Consider the following 22,038-nt stretch of genomic DNA (forward strand, 5'->3'; position numbering starts at 1 on the left):
ATTCTATAACTACTAGAACTGCCAATAGCGGTCATTTTGACTGTTCATACCAGGCAGCAGTGAATGTCATTTTTGTCATGTTATATTTCTTCAAAGCTTCTATGGTCATGTTTTATGAAAAATGTGGGGTAATTTAAGCATACATAATATTATATGTAGGTGATATTATTGTGTAAGAGCTACTAGACCTCCCACAAAAGTGCATGCCGCAATTTGCTTTACGCAATTTGCATCCGGCAAGCAGGAGATCAAAGTTTTTCACCGCAGTTAAAATGTTGTTTTTGAAAGTCTAAATGTCAACAAATATAAAATGAAGCAGAATATTTTGTTAGATAAAAACATATTGTGAATTTTGGAAATGATTACATATGTCTTTATTCAATACATTTTGACTTTTGGAGTTTACAATGCTTTAGCATTATCGGAAATGTTTGGACCACACGAATCGGAAACAATTTTATGCAGCCTCTAATGAAATCTAGAATGAATAAACAGTTCTGTTATATTAGGACAGATAATAAACATCATAACACAAAATTGAAATTTAAATGAATGTGAAAATTTATTAGGTTTTAAACCTGCTATTGTAACTAATTACAGATACAAATTCGAAGTACAGTAGATCAATATTCTGTTAATTCTTAAAAAAAATGTGATGATATATTAACTAATATAACATCACAATATGCACTTCAGTGCATAGTACAAACCTTTATGGACTTGAAAATACATTTAACAAAATGTTCAAAACTAAAATAAAGAATATAAAAATTCCATAAACTGCGGGAAAACGATCTGACTTGAAAAGCAATTTTTGTGAACAAAAATATCATGCTGTAAAATTATTATGAAAAATCATGCTGTAAAATTATCATGAAAATATCATGCTGTAAAATTATTATGAAAATATCATGCTGTAAAATCATACACTCTTAAGAAAAATGGTTCTTCAAAGGTTCTGAAACGATGGTTAAGGTTCTATATAAAACCATAACTTACTGAAGAACCCTTTTTTCCCGAAATGGTTCTTGTCTTGACAAAAAGGGTTCTTTATTTCCCTCCTTTTTTGATTTTAAATTTAGTCAGTTATTAGTCCTGATTATTTTCACCTGTAAAAGCCCTGAATCATCAGTCCTGCTGAACCGCCTGTAGATTAACATCACAAGTAAGAGAGTAAAATAATCATCATTTACTGTTAAAAACATTTTGAAAATTAAAGTTTTGTGTGTTCTTATTGGAATTTATTTATTTTATAGGAGGTAAACTTTATACTGTAAGCTTCATTCCCTTTAAAGCAGGTAAGCTTCATCCATTAATTTTTAAATGATATATTTAAGGGACTCTGTGTCACGGTCTTGTCAGACATCTGTGCTAGATGTAGGTCTGAGTGCATCTGACAGGACCGTGACAGTATTATGTTCTGTGTGGGGACATGTGGAATCACATTGTGTGTTTGGCTTCCACATGTTCCCGGTGTCTCCCGGTGTTGCTGTCGTGATCTTGCCAGACCTTAGTATAGGTTCAGGTCTATGTTCTGAGAGCAAGGTCAGGGCAGCATTGTGTTTATGGTAAATGGACTGCATTTATATAGCGCTTTTAACAGACCTATGGCCATCCAAAGCGCTTTACAATTAGCCTCACATTCACCCATTCACACGCACATTCATACACCGACGGCGGTGTCAGCCATGCAAGGCGCCAGCCAGCTCGTCGGGAGCAGCTGGGGTTAGGTGTCTTGCTCAAGGACACTTCGACACTTGATCCGGTGGAGCCGGGGATTGAACCACCAACCTTCCGGTTTGTAGACAACCTACATGAACCACTGAGCCACTGCCGCCGGTTTATGTGAGAATACGTGTGTTTTCACATCATATATGTGTGACACGTGTTCCCAGTGTCTTGTCACTTTTACCCTACTCCCTTATGTACTCGTGTCTTACGTGATTAATTATGTTCACCTGTTCCCCATTGATGTGCTGTCTTTATAATGCCCTCGCGTCCTCTGTGTTGTGCGCGTGCGTTGTCAAATGTTGAATGTCAGAGTTTCCTCGTTTCCCGTGTGCTCTGTTTTCAAGTTCCTGTTTTGTTCCTGTTTAGTTTGTGTCCCATCACAGTGTTGAGTTTATATTCTGTTTTACCCCCACGTGGGTGTTTCTGTTCTGTTTATTAAATATATAGTTTATTTTTGATACATCCTTGCGTTTGGGTTCTCTCTTAGTTTTCTTTATTCGGTGTTAAACACACCGTGACATAACGCACGCGCCTAACTGAACCCAGCGAGGATGTTTGCTGGTAGCCGCCTGGCCATTCGGGGAAGAGGTTCCCGTCCCGCATACGAGTCGGGTTACGAGTTTTATGACCCACTCGTATGCGGACCCGAAACCAACGCCAGGCGGACACATACCGGACCTGCTGGATCTCGCCTGACTCCATCCAGCCCGAGGGGCATTAGGACTGGGGCGATCAGGCTGGAGAGGTCGTCTTCCGTCTCCCCGACGCCGGAGATCATTTCTGCGTCCGGTTCCCAGCTTGCACTCCCTGCCTCTGGACGGAGGAAGAAGAGGAGGAAGAGGGCTTTGGAACCGGCACAGCTGGAGGGTCACCCGCCGGTGCAGCCGGAGACTCGTCACACGCCGGTGCAGCCGGAGACTCGTCACACGCCGGTGCAGCCGGGGACTCGTCACACGCCGGTGCAGCCGGGGACTCGTCACCCGCCGGTGCAGCCGGGGACTCGTCACCCGCCGGTGCAGCCGGGGACACGTCACCCGCCGGTGCAGCCGGGGACACGTCACCCGCCGGTGCAGCCGGGGACACGTCACCCGCCGGTGCAGCCGGGGACACGTCACCCGCCGGTGCAGCCGGGGACACGTCACCCGCCGGTGCAGCCGGGGACACGTCACCCGCCGGTGCAGCCGGGGACACGTCACCCGCCGGTGCAGCCGGGGACACGTCACCCGCCGGTGCAGCCGGGGACACGTCAGCCGCCGGTGCAGCCGGGGACACGTCAGCCGCCGGTGCAGCCGGAGACACGTCAGCCGCCTGCGCAGCCGCAGTTGCAACCCGGACCACGTCACCCGCCTGCGCAGGCGCAACCCGGACCACGTCACCCCTCTGCGTTTAAGCAGAGGTTTGGGACTCATTCTTTTCCTCACCATGGACATTTTGTTTGGACACCACCCCTTCATGATGTTTTATTTTTGTTAAATCACCCCAATCCGTTTGTGACTTATGTTTGTCTACCATTGTTGTTTATTGTTATGTTGTCGTCGGTGTTGTCTATTGTACAGTCTCTCGTTCCTCGTGTTTGATGTGTTTTTTGTCTTCGTGGCGTATGGTATCCGCCTTTAAAGAGGGGGGTACTGTCACGGTCTTGTCAGACATCTGTGCTAGATGTAGGTCTGAGTGCATCTGACAGGACCGTGACAGTATTATGTTCTGTGTGGGGACATGTGGAATCACATTGTGTGTGTGGCTTCCACATGTTCCCGGTGTCTTGTTGCTGTCGTGATCTTGCCAGACCTTAGTATAGGTTCAGGTCTATGTTCTGAGGGCAAGGTCAGGGCAGCATTGTGTTTATGTGGGAATACGTGTGTTTTCACATCATATATGTGTGACACGTGTTCCCAGTGTCTTGTCACTTTTACCCTACTCCCTTATGTACTCGTGTCTTACGTGATTAATTATGTTCACCTGTTCCCCATTGATGTGCTGTCTTTATAATGCCCTCGCGTCCTCTGTGTTGTGCGCGTGCGTTGTCAAATGTTGAATGTCAGAGTTTCCTCGTTTCCCGTGTGCTCTGTTTTCAAGTTCCTGTTTTGTTCCTGTTTAGTTTGTGTCCCATCACAGTGTTGAGTTTATATTCTGTTTTACCCCCACGTGGGTGTTTCTGTTCTGTTTATTAAATATATAGTTTATTTTTGATACATCCTTGCGTTTGGGTTCTCTCTTAGTTTTCTTTATTCGGTGTTAAACACACCGTGACACTCTGCTTTAAGACTTAGGATATTAATTTGTTAAAGTGTTTAAAAGCTAATACATGTATATTGTACATTAAGTTTATTAAACTAATTATCAAAAGAATGTGGTACAACATGTGTTTAGTATTTGATTGATATTTCAGAGTTTTCGTATGTGAGGTAATCTTCCTGGGAGTAAAGGAAGCGTGTATGACCGCTTGATATGAGAGACACATCCTGCTTTTAAAGGTGATGTATGCATGTTTCTTTCAATGCTGACATTAAAATAATAGTTATTTACTGTTTAAACATTATGTAAATTGAAGCTTGGTGTGTTCTTATTGTACTTTATATCGTTTATAACAGGTACACTTTATACCGTCAGCTTCATTCCCTTTATAGCAGGTAAGCTTCATACTCTTTTAAATGATATATGTAGGGGACTCTGCTTTAACAATGATTTAGGATAATAATTTGTTAAAGTGTTAAAAAGCATATGTATATTGTACATTAAGTTTATTAAACTAATTATCAAAAGAATGTGTTACAACATGTGTTTAGTTTTTTTATTGATATTTCAGAGTTTTCATATGTGAGGTAATCTTGCTTATGCTGGGAGAGATGGCAGTGCGTATGACCGCTTGATATGAGAGACACATCCTGTATTTCAAGGTGATTATATGCATGTTTCTTTCAATGCTGGCATTAAAATAATAGTTATTTACTGTTTAAACATTTTGAAGATTGTGTGTGTGATCTTGTGGCACACTTACATGTAATAGCAGAATTACTTATTATTTTTGTCACTCTGTTGTAGGTGGATCATGAGTGAAGCTCTGCAGGTCGGCCATTGACTTGATAACAGTTGTTTATGTTTATTCAATTTAAGAATAAATCTCTCGCCAACCATTCACCTATTTACTGACAAAACAGGTAGTTTGAGCTGAATCATATTAAAACTTCTGTCAAATCATGTTTTACATACAGTATGTAAGCAAACTTCAGGCTAATATTAACTTATTTTGTCTTTATGTCTTATCCTTTCACCCATGACCAACAGATCCAAATCTTGTTCGGCCTGATGCTCAACCTATGATGATGACCACTGCAAGGTGATGGGAATCTGTGGTAATCACAGCCTGCGTCTCAAGATCAACATGACAACAGCAGAGTAGACCATCTCTTATCTTACTCTTATCTGACAAAATGTTCAACGTCACTGCCACAAAACAAAGAACATTGAATGGAACATGTACTGTACAATGATCCAGCAAACAAAATAATATGGACTTTTTTGGCGAGATTCTACAAACATTGATACAATCAATGTTTATTTTTACAGTTAGTAATGTATTATTAACATCCCATTCATTTGTATTCTATCCCATCTATCTGTTTGTGCTAAAATTTTAAAATCCGAATGTAATGTCATAATATGTTAATATTCAGTATTTATTATCATTTGCATGTTTTGATGTTGCATTTGTCAAGATTTTATTGATTTTATGTTATTGTTGTCTCATTGTTGAATGATTGTCTTTGGCAAATGTTATTGTTCATTTATTTAATTTTGAAGCTGTCATTTAACATCCATATCTTATTTGAGTAATGATTTGTTATATTTGCATAATAATTCATATATTTATTTTGATTGTGATTTTAATGCACATATTTATTATTTTATGATATCTCATGTAATGAAAAAGTGAAAATAAAAGTATTTTTCTGAATTCTTGCAGTTCTGTTTACTGTTAAACTGTGTAAAGTGTTATAAATAACAAAACAAAACAAAAATATAAACAAAAATAATCCTCTTGACTGCTGATAAATGAAAGGGTTCTTTATAGCACCACTGAGGTTCTATGTAGCACTTTTCAAGGCAAGGTTCTATATAGAACCATCTAAAAAATGGTTCTATATAGTACCAAAGAGGGTGCTGCTATTGTTACGAGCTGAAGAACCCTTATTTGGTACTATATAGAACCATTTTTCTTAAGAGTGTACTGAACGCATTATCCTCTAAGAGGTCTGTCTTGAAAAAGGCATTTAACTTTCGGGCAAACACCGACCATCATTCACTGACACATGTGGATCGATTACTCGCAGGCAACACAGGTAATCTCTAACTTCCTAATGCAGCTCCCACACACTACCCTTTGGCATTTGTTACAAGTGTGTTTTGTTTTGTTTTTCTTGCAGTTTATTCGCACTTGGCACTGCTTTCTTATCTCCATCTGCTGCTGCTGCTCCTGCCTGGGTTCTGGCCCTCGCACCATCAGCTGTGTTGCTTTTGCTTTCATGTGGCCGGCGCGAAGTTCAGTAGCGAGTCGCATTATAAAGTTCCTCCGTGACATTCTCTCATTTGTGCATTTCTGAAAGAGGATGGAGGCATTTATCGCAGCAAGGTCAAGGATATTATAAAACACAGCAACTGGCCATCTGCGTGTAGGCGCTTTCACCGAATATTTTCTTGCCATTTGATCAAGCACATCTACCCCGACCTTGATTCGGTTGTAGTATGTGACTGTCTCTGGTTTCGCCTTTTGGCCACTTGTGATTGCAACATCTGTGTGGACAGTGCTGAGAATGCAGACGTTTTTCTTTGTTTTGCCTTGGTAGACTGTGAGTGTTGCATTTTCACTTTTCAGCACCTTTGTGGTGAACAGCGGCCGTTGCTCCTTTACGCATGGGGGCAGCTCTCGTCTGCTCTTATTTATTGTGCCAACGAGGCTGGTTTTTTTGGCCTGTAGTGTCTTGGCCAGTTCGAGGGAAGTAAAAAAGTTGTCAGTGGTGATGTTCCTCCCCTTCCCCACGTAAGGCTCAGCCATTTTCAACACCACACTGTCTCCAAGTCGCTGACCTGGTCTCCGTGTCTCGTCTTTGCCCAGATATGGCGCACCATTCAGCATATATTTGGTATCGACGTCAGCAGCTAGCCAGAACTTTATACCAAATTCATCGGGTTTGCTTGCTATATACTGGATAAAGCTACACCTTGCTTTTGTTGGGAAGAGCTGCTCATCAACAGTTATATCGGTGCCGGGTTTGTAGCAAGTGATGCTGAAATTTTTCCCAAACCTCGGCCACCAGGGCAAACTTGTTCTCTTGCAGCCGTGTGCGTCTGGTCTCCTTTTTATCAAAACGCAGGAATCGCATGATTTCCTGAAATCTATTTCGGGACATGGTCTCCTTGAAAAACGCATAACCCCAGTCAGCTGACCAAAAGCTCGCCAGGTCCATGCCTTTTCCACCTTGCGCACCACGAATGTAGATGAGGGCAATGAAACCCTTTAGCTCATCGACTGTTATATCCCATGAGCTGTCCTCCTCTACTCTGTGTGCTTCAGCAATGGTGCAGTCCCTGATATGCTTCAACATGCCATCTTCAACCAAACAGAGAAATGCGGTGAGGTCATCTTCAATGTTGCGCTTTGCATATGGTGTGGGTCCTGCAGCTTCTGTCATGACATTCTGGCTTTGTAACCGTCCCCTGTTTTCACTGCACTGTATAACAGTCCACACAGTACCGTCTTTCGCTGTTTGGATATCTGCTGAAGGTGGATTTAGTAAGATAGCTTCGTCATCCAGTGGCGGGCTAGGTGCTCTTGTGCTTGGCTCAGCAGGCACAGCTGATAATTCAGGATTTTGCACTGTCGCCAAAAAATTATAGCCTAATTAGTTTGTTTATTTTATGAAATATCAGTTTCATCAGGGCTAGCCTAATAATAATAATAATAATAATAATAATGTTGTTGTTGTTGTTAGAGGCTATCTCATTATAATATTGAAGTGGGTAATTATTGATAACAGCCAGGATAGTATCGATAACATACCCAAAGTAGCAGATGAAATGACAGTTGTCGGATTTGAAGTGTCCACTCTCCTTTTTTTACGAACCGGAATTATCTCTGAATCACTCTCAGAATCAGTGTCAGACGAACTGTCAAGAGACCAAGATACATCGCTCTCTGCTCCTCCATCAGACTCTGCATCATCAATGTTCTCAAGCAAGGATAAAACCTCAGTGACAGTCATTTTCTTTCTTGTTGCCATTTTGACGGTAAAGCTAAGTTTTAGCTTAGCAAAAGCATACAAAACTGCCAGAGAAAGGTTGCTAGGCAACAGCTACGCACATCTTTAACGGCGGGAAAAAGCGCTGAGGAGATACAACGCCTGTAATATGTGCGGTCAAATTGACCGCCATGGCCATTCAAGGTAGAAATACTCAGAACTCTTTTGTGTTTTATAATTTTAATAAAATAACAATGTTAAAATAAAATTTACATTAATTTAAGAAAAGTCATGGAACTGTAGTTATATGTGTTAAACATGTGCATCAGCCCTCAGAATTTCCCAGTAGTCGTGATGGCAGAGAGAGATTGTAATAGGGGTCCCATAATCTTTTTTTAGGCTCGCTCTTTAAAAAGTTTGAAAACCACTGACCCAAAGAATCCCTGAAAAACATCCTTATATGGCTTAACAAAAACAGCTAGGTCTAATAATACTGCATGGTTTCTGTATCCCGTTTAACCCTCTGGGGTCTAAGGGGTTTTTAGGGCCCTGGGGAAGTTTCGACATGCACTGACATTTGTGCTTTTTTCAGTTGCTTAAAAACATATTAATGGCATAAGTCTCATAACACTGTGTTCATCACATACTGGGCTGCAATATTATATAATCAACATGTTGTCACTGACAGAAGACTACGGAGACAGATATATATTAAATATAACAGAGTTTATTGAATGATTGATATGCAGAGTAGCGATGGATGTTGTAGGTCTTCAGAGGGGATCACAGACACACTGGGGAAGAGATAATCCATAAAATGATGATGATGATGATGATGATGAATATGCTCAGGAGAAGTTCTGCAAAGATAAAGAAGTTAGAGAGTCAGGTTATCACATGGACAGTAGCGTTCTTGTGAGGTGACCGGACGATGACTGTGTTTGTGAGTAGTATATGGGCCATTCTACTGAATTCGTGCAAATTGCTGTCCCGGAACCAAAAAACTAATTTAAAAAGCATTAACGTAGGAAAATTTTTAATAATAAAAAAATATAAGCAAATAGCAATCAAAACCCAAAGTAATATTTGAGGTAGCTGCAGGCTTTATATATAAAATATCATCATTTATATGGTGCTTTCAATTGAGAGGTGGTTGTCCCAAACCCCAAGGTCTGAATTTCACCATAGAAAAAAAATATGAAATATTTTTTTTATAATTTTTTAAAGAAGTATCATTTTGAATACTTTTGTAAATTAAAACCAAAAATATATTTATTGGATATTTTCAGTAAAAATCATGAATAATCATGTAAAAAAAACACTGTCCCGCATTTTCACGTCACTACCGAAACATTGCATAGTTTGGTCAATAATATAATACTGCTTTAAGCCACTCCCCTCAATTTTGAACCAGAAACTTTGTCTGTGCCTCGCTCCCTCGTGGTGGCATGGCGATTAGATCAGTCCCATGGTTTTGAAGTAAATGTGATCAAAAGTTTGGAAATCAGTGTGTGACATTTATGAATGTCACTACCGATCACACATTTTCAATGATTAATTAATTTTTTTTAAATGTTTCTACTGGTCATTTAGGTTTTACTCATGTTTCAATGTCGAGAACTGTGTTGGCTAACTACGTACTAATTAGCATCTTAGCAGTAGGATCAAAGTTAGCTTAAATTGTCACTACCGAAACAGTCACAACCGAAACATGTGTTGACTTTTCGGTTGTGACGTGATTGTTTCGGTAGTGACAAAATGACACTTATTTCTTTATTTTAATAAATAAATAGAAACTTTCAAGTGCACATATATTCTTTTTCAGTACAAATAATTTGTCAGTCATATTTCTGTAATGTTGTATGTGATTTGACTAGGACTACAAACTAAGATAAAATGAACTAGTCCAGATTAATTTAATTAATTCATAGTAGCTTGACTCATAATTGAGATAAATGAAGGCTATATGATTCTACCTCTGGTCTCTAGGAAAACTTTCTGCGCTTATTTAGCGGGACTTTGACTGATTGCTTTATATAATTGATATAACAGATAGCACTAATCAGTATCATAGTAAATTGACATGTCATTGTTAAGTGTAGACAGGGCAGGCTCACACTAATAATGTAAATGTAAATATCTTTGGTTAATTTGTAGAGATAGCTACAGAGAGAGAGGAATTGCCAATATGCATAAACGGAAAGATGAAAGTATAGCGGACAGATTGAGAAAATACATACAAAGATTGAGGGAGGACCAAGAAAGGTACCAAGAATACTTAAAAAAGGAAAGATAACAAAATCAGAAACGCAGGGAAGAAGGGATGCTGAAAAGTATCAAAGAATTATCTGACAGGGAGCAAAGAAATGTCAGAAAAGAATGGAGGAAAAGACAGGACAAACCCAGGAAGATGGTTAAAAGACAGTTCTGTGTGTATAGTTCTTTTAAGGGATCGACCCATATGGATTTTTTTTGTGCCAATGCCGATACCGATACAGGCTGCCGATTTTCTTGAGCCGATACTTGGAGCCGATACTGCTTTTGCTCACTCAGTTTACATTATAAATGTCTCAATTTAAAAAAGTAACATTTATTGAACTTAAAAAACTATATTTAACAAATAGTAAAAACAGGTGATGTTTCTATGGAACCATGAACTGCACTCTCCACAATGATGAGAAACTATCAGCAAAGGATATTGATTTCTAGCACTTTACTACTACAAATATATATAAATAAAAAAATTATATAGAAATAAAAACCCGCTTTGTTCAGTTATGATCAGCTGTTAGGCTGAGCTTTCAATGTTGTCACGGAAAGGTTGTTTGTTTTAAAAGTCACATGACCTGCAATCGCTTGTATCTTCCAGCACTCTGTCTATAAATAATGCAAGTGATAATGTCGGTGAACACAGCAGCCACATATTGGCCAATATACACATAAACACATAAACTATACACGATACACATAAAACTCGAAAAAATCGGCTATCTTGCATCCCTTTACGGTCTGAACTATCCGCCATCTCTTCAGTGTAATGTCCGTGCAAAGTGCTTTTATGTGGTGTTGCTTGAGATATTTTTTGTGCTGTATGTTTTGACTGCATAATGCCAATCATTTTTGACTAACTTATTACTTTTTTTTACACAAAATATGGACAATCCAATATGGATGTCACTTCCGAAACATTACTGTCCCGACCGAAACAAATAATGTTCTAGAAAAATAAAATAGGTTTTGTTATCAGAAAAGATGACATAATTTTATTTAGTTAGATAAAAATTTAAACTAATGAATTCTTGAATTTCAAATCTGTATCAGTGCATGTATGGCAATTACAGAGAAATATTGCTTTCAAAATGCATTTCATTTGATAAACCACTATAGTGGTATTATAGTGTAGTATTATAGTTTTGTTAAAATTATATTTCCAATCAGTATAACCATGAAAAAAAATAAAAAAATATTTAGAAGGTTAATGTACAGAAAATCAGAATAGGCTATTAAAAACCTATTTTTTATATCAAATGTTGTTGTGTTTCGGTAGTGACACATTTTGGGAGAGAGAAAACATTTCGAAACTGTATAAAAACATGCTAAGAAACTAAAGTGTCCAATCAGTAGATTAGTGTTCCTTAGATGTTCTACTATGTTTATGACTACAAAGCTTGCAGGAAAAAACACCGCCCACCTGGCCGTCTGGACTCCAAGAGCTGCCTGACGGTGTAGATGGTCTCCTCTTCATCAAGAGGGGGGGCTTCTTCACCAGGTCCTGTGGGAGGAACAGAAGTGACAGGTGAGATAAATCGTTTCAATTGTGAGACGTGAAACACAAGGTGAATCCGGTAATGTGCTGGGAGACGGAGTTGAAAGGCTACCGGATTGACCTCTTTGATGATGGTAAATGGGCCAATGTACCTGGGACTCAGCTTCTTGCAGGGTAATCTGAGACGGATATTTTGAGTGGATAACCAAAACTTATCACCAACTTGAAAGTTCGGTGTAGGGGCCCTTCTGGTATCTGCATGCTGTTGATGACGGCGAATGGCGGATTGAAGGTGATGATGAGCTGAGTCCCAGACCGTTTCGCTCTCTCGGAACCAGTGATGCAGTGATGGTACGTCGCAGGGTTCTCCAGTCCAGGGGAACATTTTCGTTAGGACTTTCAATGGAGGTGCTTGCATACCTGAAGTTTTTCACGAGGATGAAGAGGTTTTGGAAGATTTGGGAAACCTCTTGAAAAACATTGATTACTCCAGCGTTTAATTTCTCCTGTTTCCCAAGAGAGCTCCGGATGGTGTTCCATCAACCATGGGCGTCCAAGAATCACATCTGCAGTGGAATTCTCCAGGACCAGAAATTTTATCCTTTTCTGATGTAAGATTCCCACTGTCAGAGTGATTTCCCCAGATCGTTGACGGATATCAGAGCGGTTGAGAGGTTTTCCGGTGATTGACTGCACTTTTAATTTTTGCTCGATGGATTCCTTCTTGATGTGGTACTGTCTACATAACTGGGAAGAGATGAAGTTCCCAGCCGACCCTGAATCAAGGAGTGCAGATACTATAATGGAGACGTTACGGTAGGATAATTTCACCTTTGTGGTAAGAGGTGTATAAATATGGTTGGACAATACTCACCAACGCCTGGGGTGGACGGATGGGACATTCGGAGATGAGATGTCCTTTATTGGCACAGTATAAGCACAACCCCTCTTTAACCCTCTGGGGTCTTAGGGGTTATATGATTAACATGTATGTACATGTTTGTATTTTTGAGAGAAAAATGTTTATGCGTGGTTTTTCAAAAATAAAAAAATTTAAGTGACTGATATAACTCCACAAAACTCATTCTAAACATGTTTTCCCAAGACTTTTCAAAACAGGATCTAGTAGTCTAGAGTTTTTTCTTTAAAATGATGTGAAAATCATTCTGTTTACTCCTTCACATAACACAATATATTGATTTACAATTTCAAAGTCACTTTTTGGTTAGGAAGGCAATATGCAAGGACGCTGGAAGCTCTTGAATAATCTGTGATTGACAGCTGAAGAACAAAACAATTGCATAATGAGCTGCATAATGAGCCTTTCAGCAGGAATGTGAAGACGCCATTATTGTTACGTGTTTGTGAAAGCAACACAAAAGAAATGCCTTCACATGCATGATCCTGCGTTAAATAAACTTACTGTGCAGAGATATACGCGAATAAACTGGGTTTTAGATGTGTTTAGATGCGTCTTAATACAAAGTGGGTCAAATATGAGGCATTGTGTGTTTGTGTGTGTGTTTGGCCGTTGATCGCGTCTGACGGAAGCACAAAGAAAACATAAGCGCATGGAGATAACTTTTATTTACAGGCGAGAGTAACCAAGTAGATGTGATGTTTGCAATCGTCTTTTATAAGAATACCAAAAAGCGCGCCAAATGAGGCATTGTGTCTTTGTGTGTGCATTTGGACATCGCGTCACACAGACGAAGCACACACACTCGCATCTGTCTGGAGATTTAGGTGCGAGTAAACAGTTATGTGATGTGTGCATCGCATCTTTTATAATGATACCACAAAGCGCTTCAAATATGAGGCATTGTGTGTTTGTGTGTGCGTTTGGACGTCGATCAAGTCACACTCGCGTCTGGAGATAACTTTAGTTACAGTCACGAGTAAACAAGTAGATGTCATGTTTCCAGCACTCGGATTAAAACTCAACACAGCAGTGAATGGCTGCAGAGACGAAATTTCCATTGACTGTGGGGTTGACTAATGAATATGGATGATCTCTGCTCTTCTCTTCAATGGAGCGGGGCGTGGCTCATTATAGATAATGAAGCAACAGAAGAAAGACGGTACATCTCTCTCTTCTAATACAGTTAACAACGAATTACAATATTTGTTTTTGATTTCACTTACATCTTCCAAAAGCAGACATTCCAAGCATTATGTAGACATTTATCTTTTGTTTCTATGACAAGTATTTGTTAAGTTACAGTTCATTTTTCTGACGTGTTTCTGAAAGGACTTCACTGAGGATTTTTCTGACGTGTTTCTGAAAGGACTTCACTGAGGGAGAGAGAACAAAACGCGCATCATGTTTATTTTCTTAATTTTGCGAAAAGCACAACATGCTGTTTTTATTGGGAGTGGACAGAAAAAAACTAGACTATTTCATGTTTTAAAGGATGTATAAATCATATCTGTATGTCCAAAATCAGCAGAGTTATCTAAGTCTCTTTGGGGAGTGATTGATAAATGAAGAGTTTTTTTTAAGATTTTTTTTTTACATGACGGTACCTGCTTTCTCTGGTACCGGAGGTACAGAGACTGCAATACTCTTCCGGGACTGATGGGGGCAGCATATACACGCGTGTGTATTTCACGCTCCACAAGAGTTAAAGAAGAGGAAGAACGCCTCGTATGAGCACACGGGAATCTCTCTAAAGTAGTTTGTCGCTATCAAACATAGAATATGGCAAAGCTCTTGATCTCTTTAAAGAATTCAAGGTAAGTTTTAATTCACATTAACATTATATACAAACTGTAAAACTTTAATTTTATACTGAAACCCAGACCCAATATTATGTTTGTTTGAGGCAGCTGTCATTAATGCCGTGTAAACAGCTAACTTTATGCTAGATGTTAATGTTTCGTGTAAGTCAGTTATTTGTTAATAAGGGGATGCATTTGCAACATTATAAACTATCTATAAACGGGCGACCATGCATCGCCATTTAGTCATCCTTTCAGCAAAATGTAGCCTAATGTTACTGGATGAAGTATTAAAATGTTAAGGGATTTTAATAACTATTTTCATCCTGCAACAATGTGAGTGATATTAAACTAATGCTTGCATTCAGAGTATGTGTGTGTGTGTGTGTGTGTGTGTTTATAAATGGACCTTAGCACCTGTACCCTTAGCTGATTTATTAGTCATTGTCAGACAGTATGTTTAATAAATAAAATATCTTTCTTATTCTCTCTCTTTTTGACAGTATCAGCCAGAGAAGGATGTACACCAAGAGAGTCAGGAGAAAAGTCAACAAACATAAACACAGACAACCTAAACAGAAGCTCTTAAAAGTTTTCTATTATGTTGAAATGTTTTAATAAAAAAAAAAAAAAGTATAATTGTTCTTTTTTTACACACTGTGGTACCAACTTAGGGACAGAGTACCGTGTATTTTTTTTGTGGTATTGGTACCGACTACTAGATTTTTGGTACCGTGACATCCCTAGTTGTCTCTCTGACAGTGGGATGCGGGTGGAATCCAACTGCATAGGTTCTGGTCCTGGAGGGGACGGTTCTGGTGAGCGGTAGAGTGCAAATTGTGAAGGATTACAGGCAAGCATGCGGTTTTCAGTTCTGATCGCTCTTTGAATAAATCGTTCTAGCCCAATATTGTCATCAAAAGTGGCCAGTTGTAGTCGAAGATTCGCTTTTAATCCATTATGATAGGTAGTGATGAGTGCCCGTTTATCCCAACCACTAGCTGCCGCTAGTGTGCGAAAACGTAAAGAAAACTCTGCTGCCGAATCGTTACCTTGTTTTATATTGTACAGTTCATCACAAATGGAGTTGTCACCTACTGGAAATCCAAAGACTTCACGAAAGTGTTCATTAAAGGCTCAGTAGGATTGGAGAACGGATCCATTTTGTTCTCGGATGGAGACTGCCCAGTGTAACGCTTTTCCTATAAGTAGAGACATGATGAAAGCGATCTTACTGCTATCTGTAGGGAAACGGTTAGGTTGCATCTCAAAGATAAGTTCACATTGCAATATAAATCCTTTGCACTCACTCGCTGTTACCAGAATATGGACTTGGATGGGCCATGGGAACTGTGTTTACGGTAGCCTGAGGAGTAACAGTGGTCTGGTGTGTCTGTAGCAATTCGTTGCGTAATGTATCCACAAGGCTCTGGAAAGCATCCTGTTGAGACATGGTGTTAGTTGGTTTGGTCCGGTCTTCTGTCACTGACAGAAGACTACGGATACAGATATATATAAAATATAACAGAGTTTATTGAATGATTGATATGCAGAGTAGCGATGGATGTTGTAGGTCTTCAGAGGGGGATCACAGACACACTGGGGAAGAGATAATCCATAAGATGATGATGCTGAGGATGCTGATGCTCAGGAGAAGTTCTGCAAAGATACTGAGGTTAGAGAGTCAGGTTATCACATGGACAGTAGCGTTCTTGTGACGTGACCGGACGATGACTGTGTGTTTGTGAGTAGTATATAAAGGGAAGGCTTGATGAGGGGTGACAGGTGCAAATGATTAGTACTCTGGTGATAGTGATCGGTGTTGATGAGGGGTGTGTGTGGAAGGACCTGGCAAATCAGTGACACATGTATGTACATGTTTGTATTTTTGAGAGAAAAATGTTTATGTGTGGTTTTTGAAAAAGCAAAATTTTTAAGTCACTGATATAAGTCCACAAAACTCATTCTAAACATGAGTTGCATAATGAGCCACATAATGAGCCTTGTGTTATGACTGCTGGGTGATCGATGGCTGTGTGTGGGGTATGTGTGTGTGTGTGTTTGTTTACCTGTGGTGCCGGTTCCTCGTGTGTCCACTAACTCCGCCCCCTTGTTTCGGTAATTCTTCACCGGTGGTGTCTCGTTTACCTTTTCCTTTATATTGCACGTAGTCCTGTCCTCCCTTTTGCTTATTTGTTTGATCTCAGTCTTGCTTCTCTGCCTTGTCTTGTCGGACGCTTTCTTGTCTCCTCCTCTAGTTACCCCAGGTTTGGATTACGGCATCCGGAGGCTCGTCTTCGCCCGGACCGCTCGCTTGTGGATTACTGGAACTCATTGACTTTTTGTGTCTCTCGGAACAGCTGGTTCGCTTCGTTTTTAGGCGGTACACCAGCTGTCTCTGTTTCACATCGGCTTGCATCATCACCCGTGAGTGGATTACTCTATTTCACCATTGTGGATTACATTGACTCTATTGACTGTTTGTCTCTCGGAACAGCTGGTTCGCTTCGTCATTAGGCGGTTACCAGTTATTTCCGGGTGGCTTCATCTACATCAGGATTCCACAGTGGATTACCCCGTCTGAGAACTTTGGATTGTCCACCTTCCATCTCCGCCTGTCATCCACCTTCAGGGCGGCGTGTTTCATCCCTCTGTTGCGTGTGGTGACTGTGCTGGTGTTCTCGACGGTGTGCGTGGGTGGCTCTCTCTCTTTCTCTTTCTTTCACTGTCTCCTACTGTTGGGCGTGCATCATTCCCACAGTAGTGTTTACATCCAGAGTGAGTCGAGGGTGTGTGCAGTGTGTGGATCTTACCAGTGACTTTACACTCCAGCTCTCTAATTCTTTATTTTTTTCTCAATAAACATTGTTAACTTGCACTTGACTCCAAAGTTTTTCCTGACACCTTGTAGGAATGTTCAAGAGGAATGTAACTTTCTCTGTAGTAAAACCATGTTAAGGTTTACTTGGGAAGTTATAACAAACATGTTCAATATATGTATGTAAATACACACACACACATTATTTATATATTTCTATTGAAATAGTTTCTATTAATTTCACAAGTATAAGTTACCTTTTAAAAACCATAGTAGCCTAATCATGGTAAAGGTACTGTTTGGCCATCGTAAAATGTTTGGTTGGCTAGCGAGAGGTTTACTTTTGTGCAGTAAAAAGCTCAAATTAAGAACTGCCTATCGTTGTCTGGACTCTTATTTGTGTTTTTGTAATCATTATAGTAGAAACACAACAAGGGACAAGCGTGATAAACTTATCAATGTTTGTTTACAGCTGCTGCCATTACTCCCTCACGTGTTGATCATGAAAGCAGTATGTGTGCACATGCGAGGGATCCTGTGTTTAATAAACTTGCTGTGCGGAGATATAAGCTTGACGCAAGTAAAGAAATAAATTTCCTTACTCGTGTGTTCGTGTATGTTCCCGTTGTGTGAACTGTTTGATGGAAAAACAAAGAAAACACCGCCGTCTGGAGATACTGACACACATACGCAAGTAAATAAGGATTTAGATGTCATGTTTGGTTCACTCGGATGAAACAACAAGGAATGGATAAACTGGATTGTGAATTGCATATCCATTGACTGCAGGAGGCACGAGTTATGCATATGGATGTCTCTGCGCGTTCATTTCAATGGCGCAGGGGTGTGGCGATCTCATCTCATTACAGGTAACAGGAGAAAGACAGTCCCTCTCCTCCTTCTCATACAGTTTACACCGAATGACAATATCTGTTTTCGATCTCACTTACATTATTTAAAAGCAGACATTCCAAGCATTATGTAGACATTTATCTTTTGTATCTATGAAAAGTATTCGTTAAGTTACAGTAAATTTTTCTGACGCGTTTCTGAAAGGACTTCACTGATGGAGAGCGAACAAAACGCACATTATGTTTATTTTCTGTTTTTATTGGGAGTGGACAGAAAAAAAACTAGACACTTTAACGTTTTAAATGATGTATAAATCATATATGTATGTTCAAAATCAGCAGAGTAATTTAAGTCTCTTTGCGGAGTGATTGAAAAATGAAGAGTTTGCGGCGCCGCAGTCGACCCCAGAGTGTTAACCTTTTGGTTCAAAATTCTTTTTACTTGGTAAAGCTCATGTTCAAGGCACAACTAAGTGCCTTATAGAACCAGTAAGATGATAATTTTAAGCATCCTATCACTATTTATAAGTCCCGGACAACAGGTTTAAATGCATGCAAGGTCAAAAAACACTTTAATTTTCTCAAAATATAAATTTAAAATTACCCCATTTCTCAGAGATCCTCAAACGATTCGTGTGAAGCCGTTCAACGACTCAATCTGCCTAAACCCCACCTTTCAGTAGCCTACTCTGCTCTGATTGGTCAACTGACACAGTGTCTTTGCACAGATCGGTGGCACAGACCAACAACAGTGCAACATGTATTGACCTCGTGCTAACATGATTTACTGAGAAGACATTATCGACATCAATACACATCATTCATCATTAATCCAAGCAATAACAACGACGATTGAAACAAACATTTTACACTCATTTAAGCATTTATGTAAACTAACCGGGTCAGAACAAAACCGTAAATGAGCATACGTTAGCCGTTTGCTAAGGTGACTCTCTGACAGTAAATTAACAGTTTAAACACACAACATCATTCATCATTAATCCAACCAATACAAACGACGATTGAAACTAACAATTTTACACTCATTTAAGCATTTATGTAAACTAACCGGGTCATAGCAAAACCGCTTGCTATCGTGACTCTGACAGTATATAAGTTAGAGTTTAAACAATGATATCATTCATCATTAATCCAAGCAATAAAAACGAATATAGACATTTTACACTCTTTTATGCAAGTATGTAGCTATAATCTTACTTACAGGTTGTGGTTAGGAGACGCATGTTGTTCCAAATAAAGTGGGTACTGAACCATCTTTCATTTCCAAACGTCTAAATCCCTCTGTTAAAAATTAATTTTAACCACTGATTCTTCACAGTCAGACACGTTTAGTATATCCCTCCTTGAAAAAGTCTCCTTTAGTAGTGAAAACAACACAAGCTGAAAACACAGCGTGAGCTGATGTTTACACTCACACACACTAACTAGCTGTGGGCGGGTCATAGTTTTCGTTTCTCCCGGGCAAGGCTGTAGGCGGAGATAGTATCTCATGTGACGTGGATGCGTTCGTGTGACGTGGATAGAGACAGGCAGGAGATTCAATCCATATAATGACTCGTTTCAGCGATTCAGAGTCGACTCCCTGCTTAAGAAGCCAATAACTTTATTAATCGTGCACTTTTTAGTTCAACTACTTTACACGTTGTTTACATTGATGGACAGCTACACGACACACTGCAATAAAGGTTAGTTTCGATTTTGGATCTGTGTGGCTCTTTAACTACTTCTACTTTTTTGCCAAATCAAGACATGAATATTGGAGCATGTCAGACAGGAATTTTGCATCCCCAAAAAGTTTTTTAAATGTTGCTAGAAATGCAATGAACTCCAAGGCAGTTTGGAACAAAAGACTTTGGGCATCCACTGACCTTTCCCCAGTATTTTCACCAGCTATTTCTTCTAGGACTAGTACTACTGCTGGCAACCTGTCCATTAAGTTGTGATAGGCCAAATACCTGCAGGCCCATCATGTGTCAACCAGTGGAGTTCTCTGGGAGCACCTGGATTTCAACCAGAATTCAACCACTTTTGGTGCATCACTGATCCAAGACATGAAGACATACAGTTTTTGTAACAAAGAAAAGAAGAAGTTGGCTTCTGGGATGGCTTTAACTGTGTCAACAAGCACAAGGTTGAGACAGTGGGCATTACAGTGCACATAAAACTGTCTAACACGTCTCTGCACATTTGTGTCCTCTTTGACCAATGTTTTATGTTACAGTGTAAAGCAAAACCTAAGCAAACGTTATAACATCATTTTCTTTAACCTTCTTAAGGTACTCTTTGTTTAAATTTTCAAGTAGAGATTGATGCTTTTTCAGACATCTCAAATTCTTTCCATGCCATCATCGCATCCCTATGATGCTCAGTTTTACTGTGTTCAGCTATTCCACCATCTTTGAATGTCGACTTTTTCCATTTTTTAAATCCTGAGCTTGCACTGAATGCTGATTATGTGTTGGTGGGAAGGCTAAAATGTCTACAAGCTTAAAAGAAGGCAGAGTCTTCACTTATGGAATATTTTAACCAGGGGTAACTTGTGCAGCATTCACTGTTAAAGCTTATTCTGTCTCCCTGAAGAGTTCTGGAGTACTGGAGCTTCACCTCTGGATTAAGAAATGTCTGTATAGCATTTGAACATTATTCGATAACAACCCTATTTTAACTTAGTTTAATATTTAGATGCTAATAATGCAAGCTAATTGTTGGGAAAATTAGTTTGCATATACAACTTATCTGTGCTATAAAGACTTAAAACAACATCGGACTGTGAAAAAAGTGTCGCGCGGAACCATAGCCTAAAAATAATGAGTTATGGTTGAAATGTTTATTCAAGCAGAACAAAAACTTTAATGTGGAGGGGGTAGTGGTATAAAAGTTATCCATGATGATAAGTTTGTGACATGGAATGAAAAGAAAACCATTGTCTCTTTTTGTAAAAATGAATGTATCTTTCTATCTTTTTCTGCTTTCCTTTTCATGATTTCTACACTTCAGACAAAACATCTAATCAGAAAACACATAAGTTAAAGACTTAAACATCTGAGTAATGTTTATGAGCTAACAATATCTTTAAAATAATTTTCTAGCTAGCATTTGCACAAATTTTAGCTTGGTTGTCATGATGGTACATTGCAGTAAGCAACACCAACTTAAACTTTCACAAATGTGTAGTAAATTGTAGTTAAATAATTACAGATTTAACAGATTTTACTTAATCATTCAGCTCACATTGCAGTTCCATTGACGGGAAAATTCTGTTCCTTTTTCCTACAATTCAGAGGTTTGTGCTGTAAAGACACTGTTTGTCCAGAAGTTTGCGAGTGGCACAGTAGATAAATCCAAATAAAACATGCTGCCGTAGTTGGCCGAATGAAACAAAAATAATTTTACTTAACCCCCTGGGGTCAGACCATTTTGGGACACTGGCAGAGGTTCTGACATGCTCTTACATTTGGTCTACTTCACATTTCAGTTACTTTAAACATATTAATGGCTAATATCACAAAACACTGTATTCAGCACAAACTGTGCTTCAATTATATGTGAGTAACATGTAGTGTTGTGGTCAAGACCACAAGACCAAGTCATGACCAAGACCAAGAGAGGCCAAGACCGAGACAAGACCAAGACTTTAAAGGGTCGAGACCGAGTCAAGACCAAGACAACTTCCGGCGACCCGAGTTCAAATCTCGGCTCGAGGTCCTTTGCCGATCCTATACCCCTCTCTCCACCCTGTACTTTCCTGTCATCTCTCTAACTACTGTCTATCAAATAAAGGCAAAATGGGCCTAAAAAATAATATATAAAAACTAGACTTTTTTTCTTGGGTCGTATTTGTTCATTAAGAAAAAGCATCTTAATTTAAGAATTTTTAGATATTTTTACTGAAAA

General features: G+C 39.4%; 1 protein-coding gene and 1 long non-coding RNA gene across 2 annotated transcripts; one reads left to right on the top strand and one right to left on the bottom strand.

The window, feature by feature from the left end:
- Positions 1-4,093: 4,093 nt before the first annotated feature.
- On the top strand, positions 4,094-5,922 carry LOC135752253 (uncharacterized). The gene is made up of 5 exons (XR_012337711.1): positions 4,094-4,205; positions 4,323-4,361; positions 4,538-4,628; positions 4,774-4,889; positions 5,017-5,922. It is a non-coding gene; the product is annotated as an uncharacterized lncRNA (long non-coding RNA).
- Positions 5,923-6,061: 139 nt separating this feature from the next.
- LOC141282934 (uncharacterized) lies at positions 6,062-8,009 on the bottom strand. The gene is made up of 2 exons (XM_073816118.1): positions 7,790-8,009; positions 6,062-7,606 (listed from the first exon to the last, which is right to left on the bottom strand). The coding sequence occupies exons 1-2, from the start codon at positions 8,007-8,009 to the stop codon at positions 6,978-6,980; spliced, it is 849 nt and encodes a 282-aa protein (XP_073672219.1). The 3' UTR covers positions 6,062-6,977.
- Between the last annotated feature and the right edge of the window lie 14,029 nt (positions 8,010-22,038).

Source organism: Paramisgurnus dabryanus, chromosome 10 (genome assembly GCF_030506205.2).
Source record: "Paramisgurnus dabryanus chromosome 10, PD_genome_1.1, whole genome shotgun sequence".
Taxonomy (NCBI): domain Eukaryota; kingdom Metazoa; phylum Chordata; class Actinopteri; order Cypriniformes; family Cobitidae; genus Paramisgurnus; species Paramisgurnus dabryanus.

Coding starts and splice junctions, on each gene's coding strand:
- LOC141282934 (XM_073816118.1), bottom strand. CDS start 8,009: ATGGCAACAAGAAAGAAAATGACTGTCACTGAGGTTTTATCCTTGCTT. Junction 7,607..7,789: donor CATTTCATCTGCTACTTTGG/GTATGTTATCGA, acceptor TTTTGGCGACAG/TGCAAAATCCTGAATTATCA.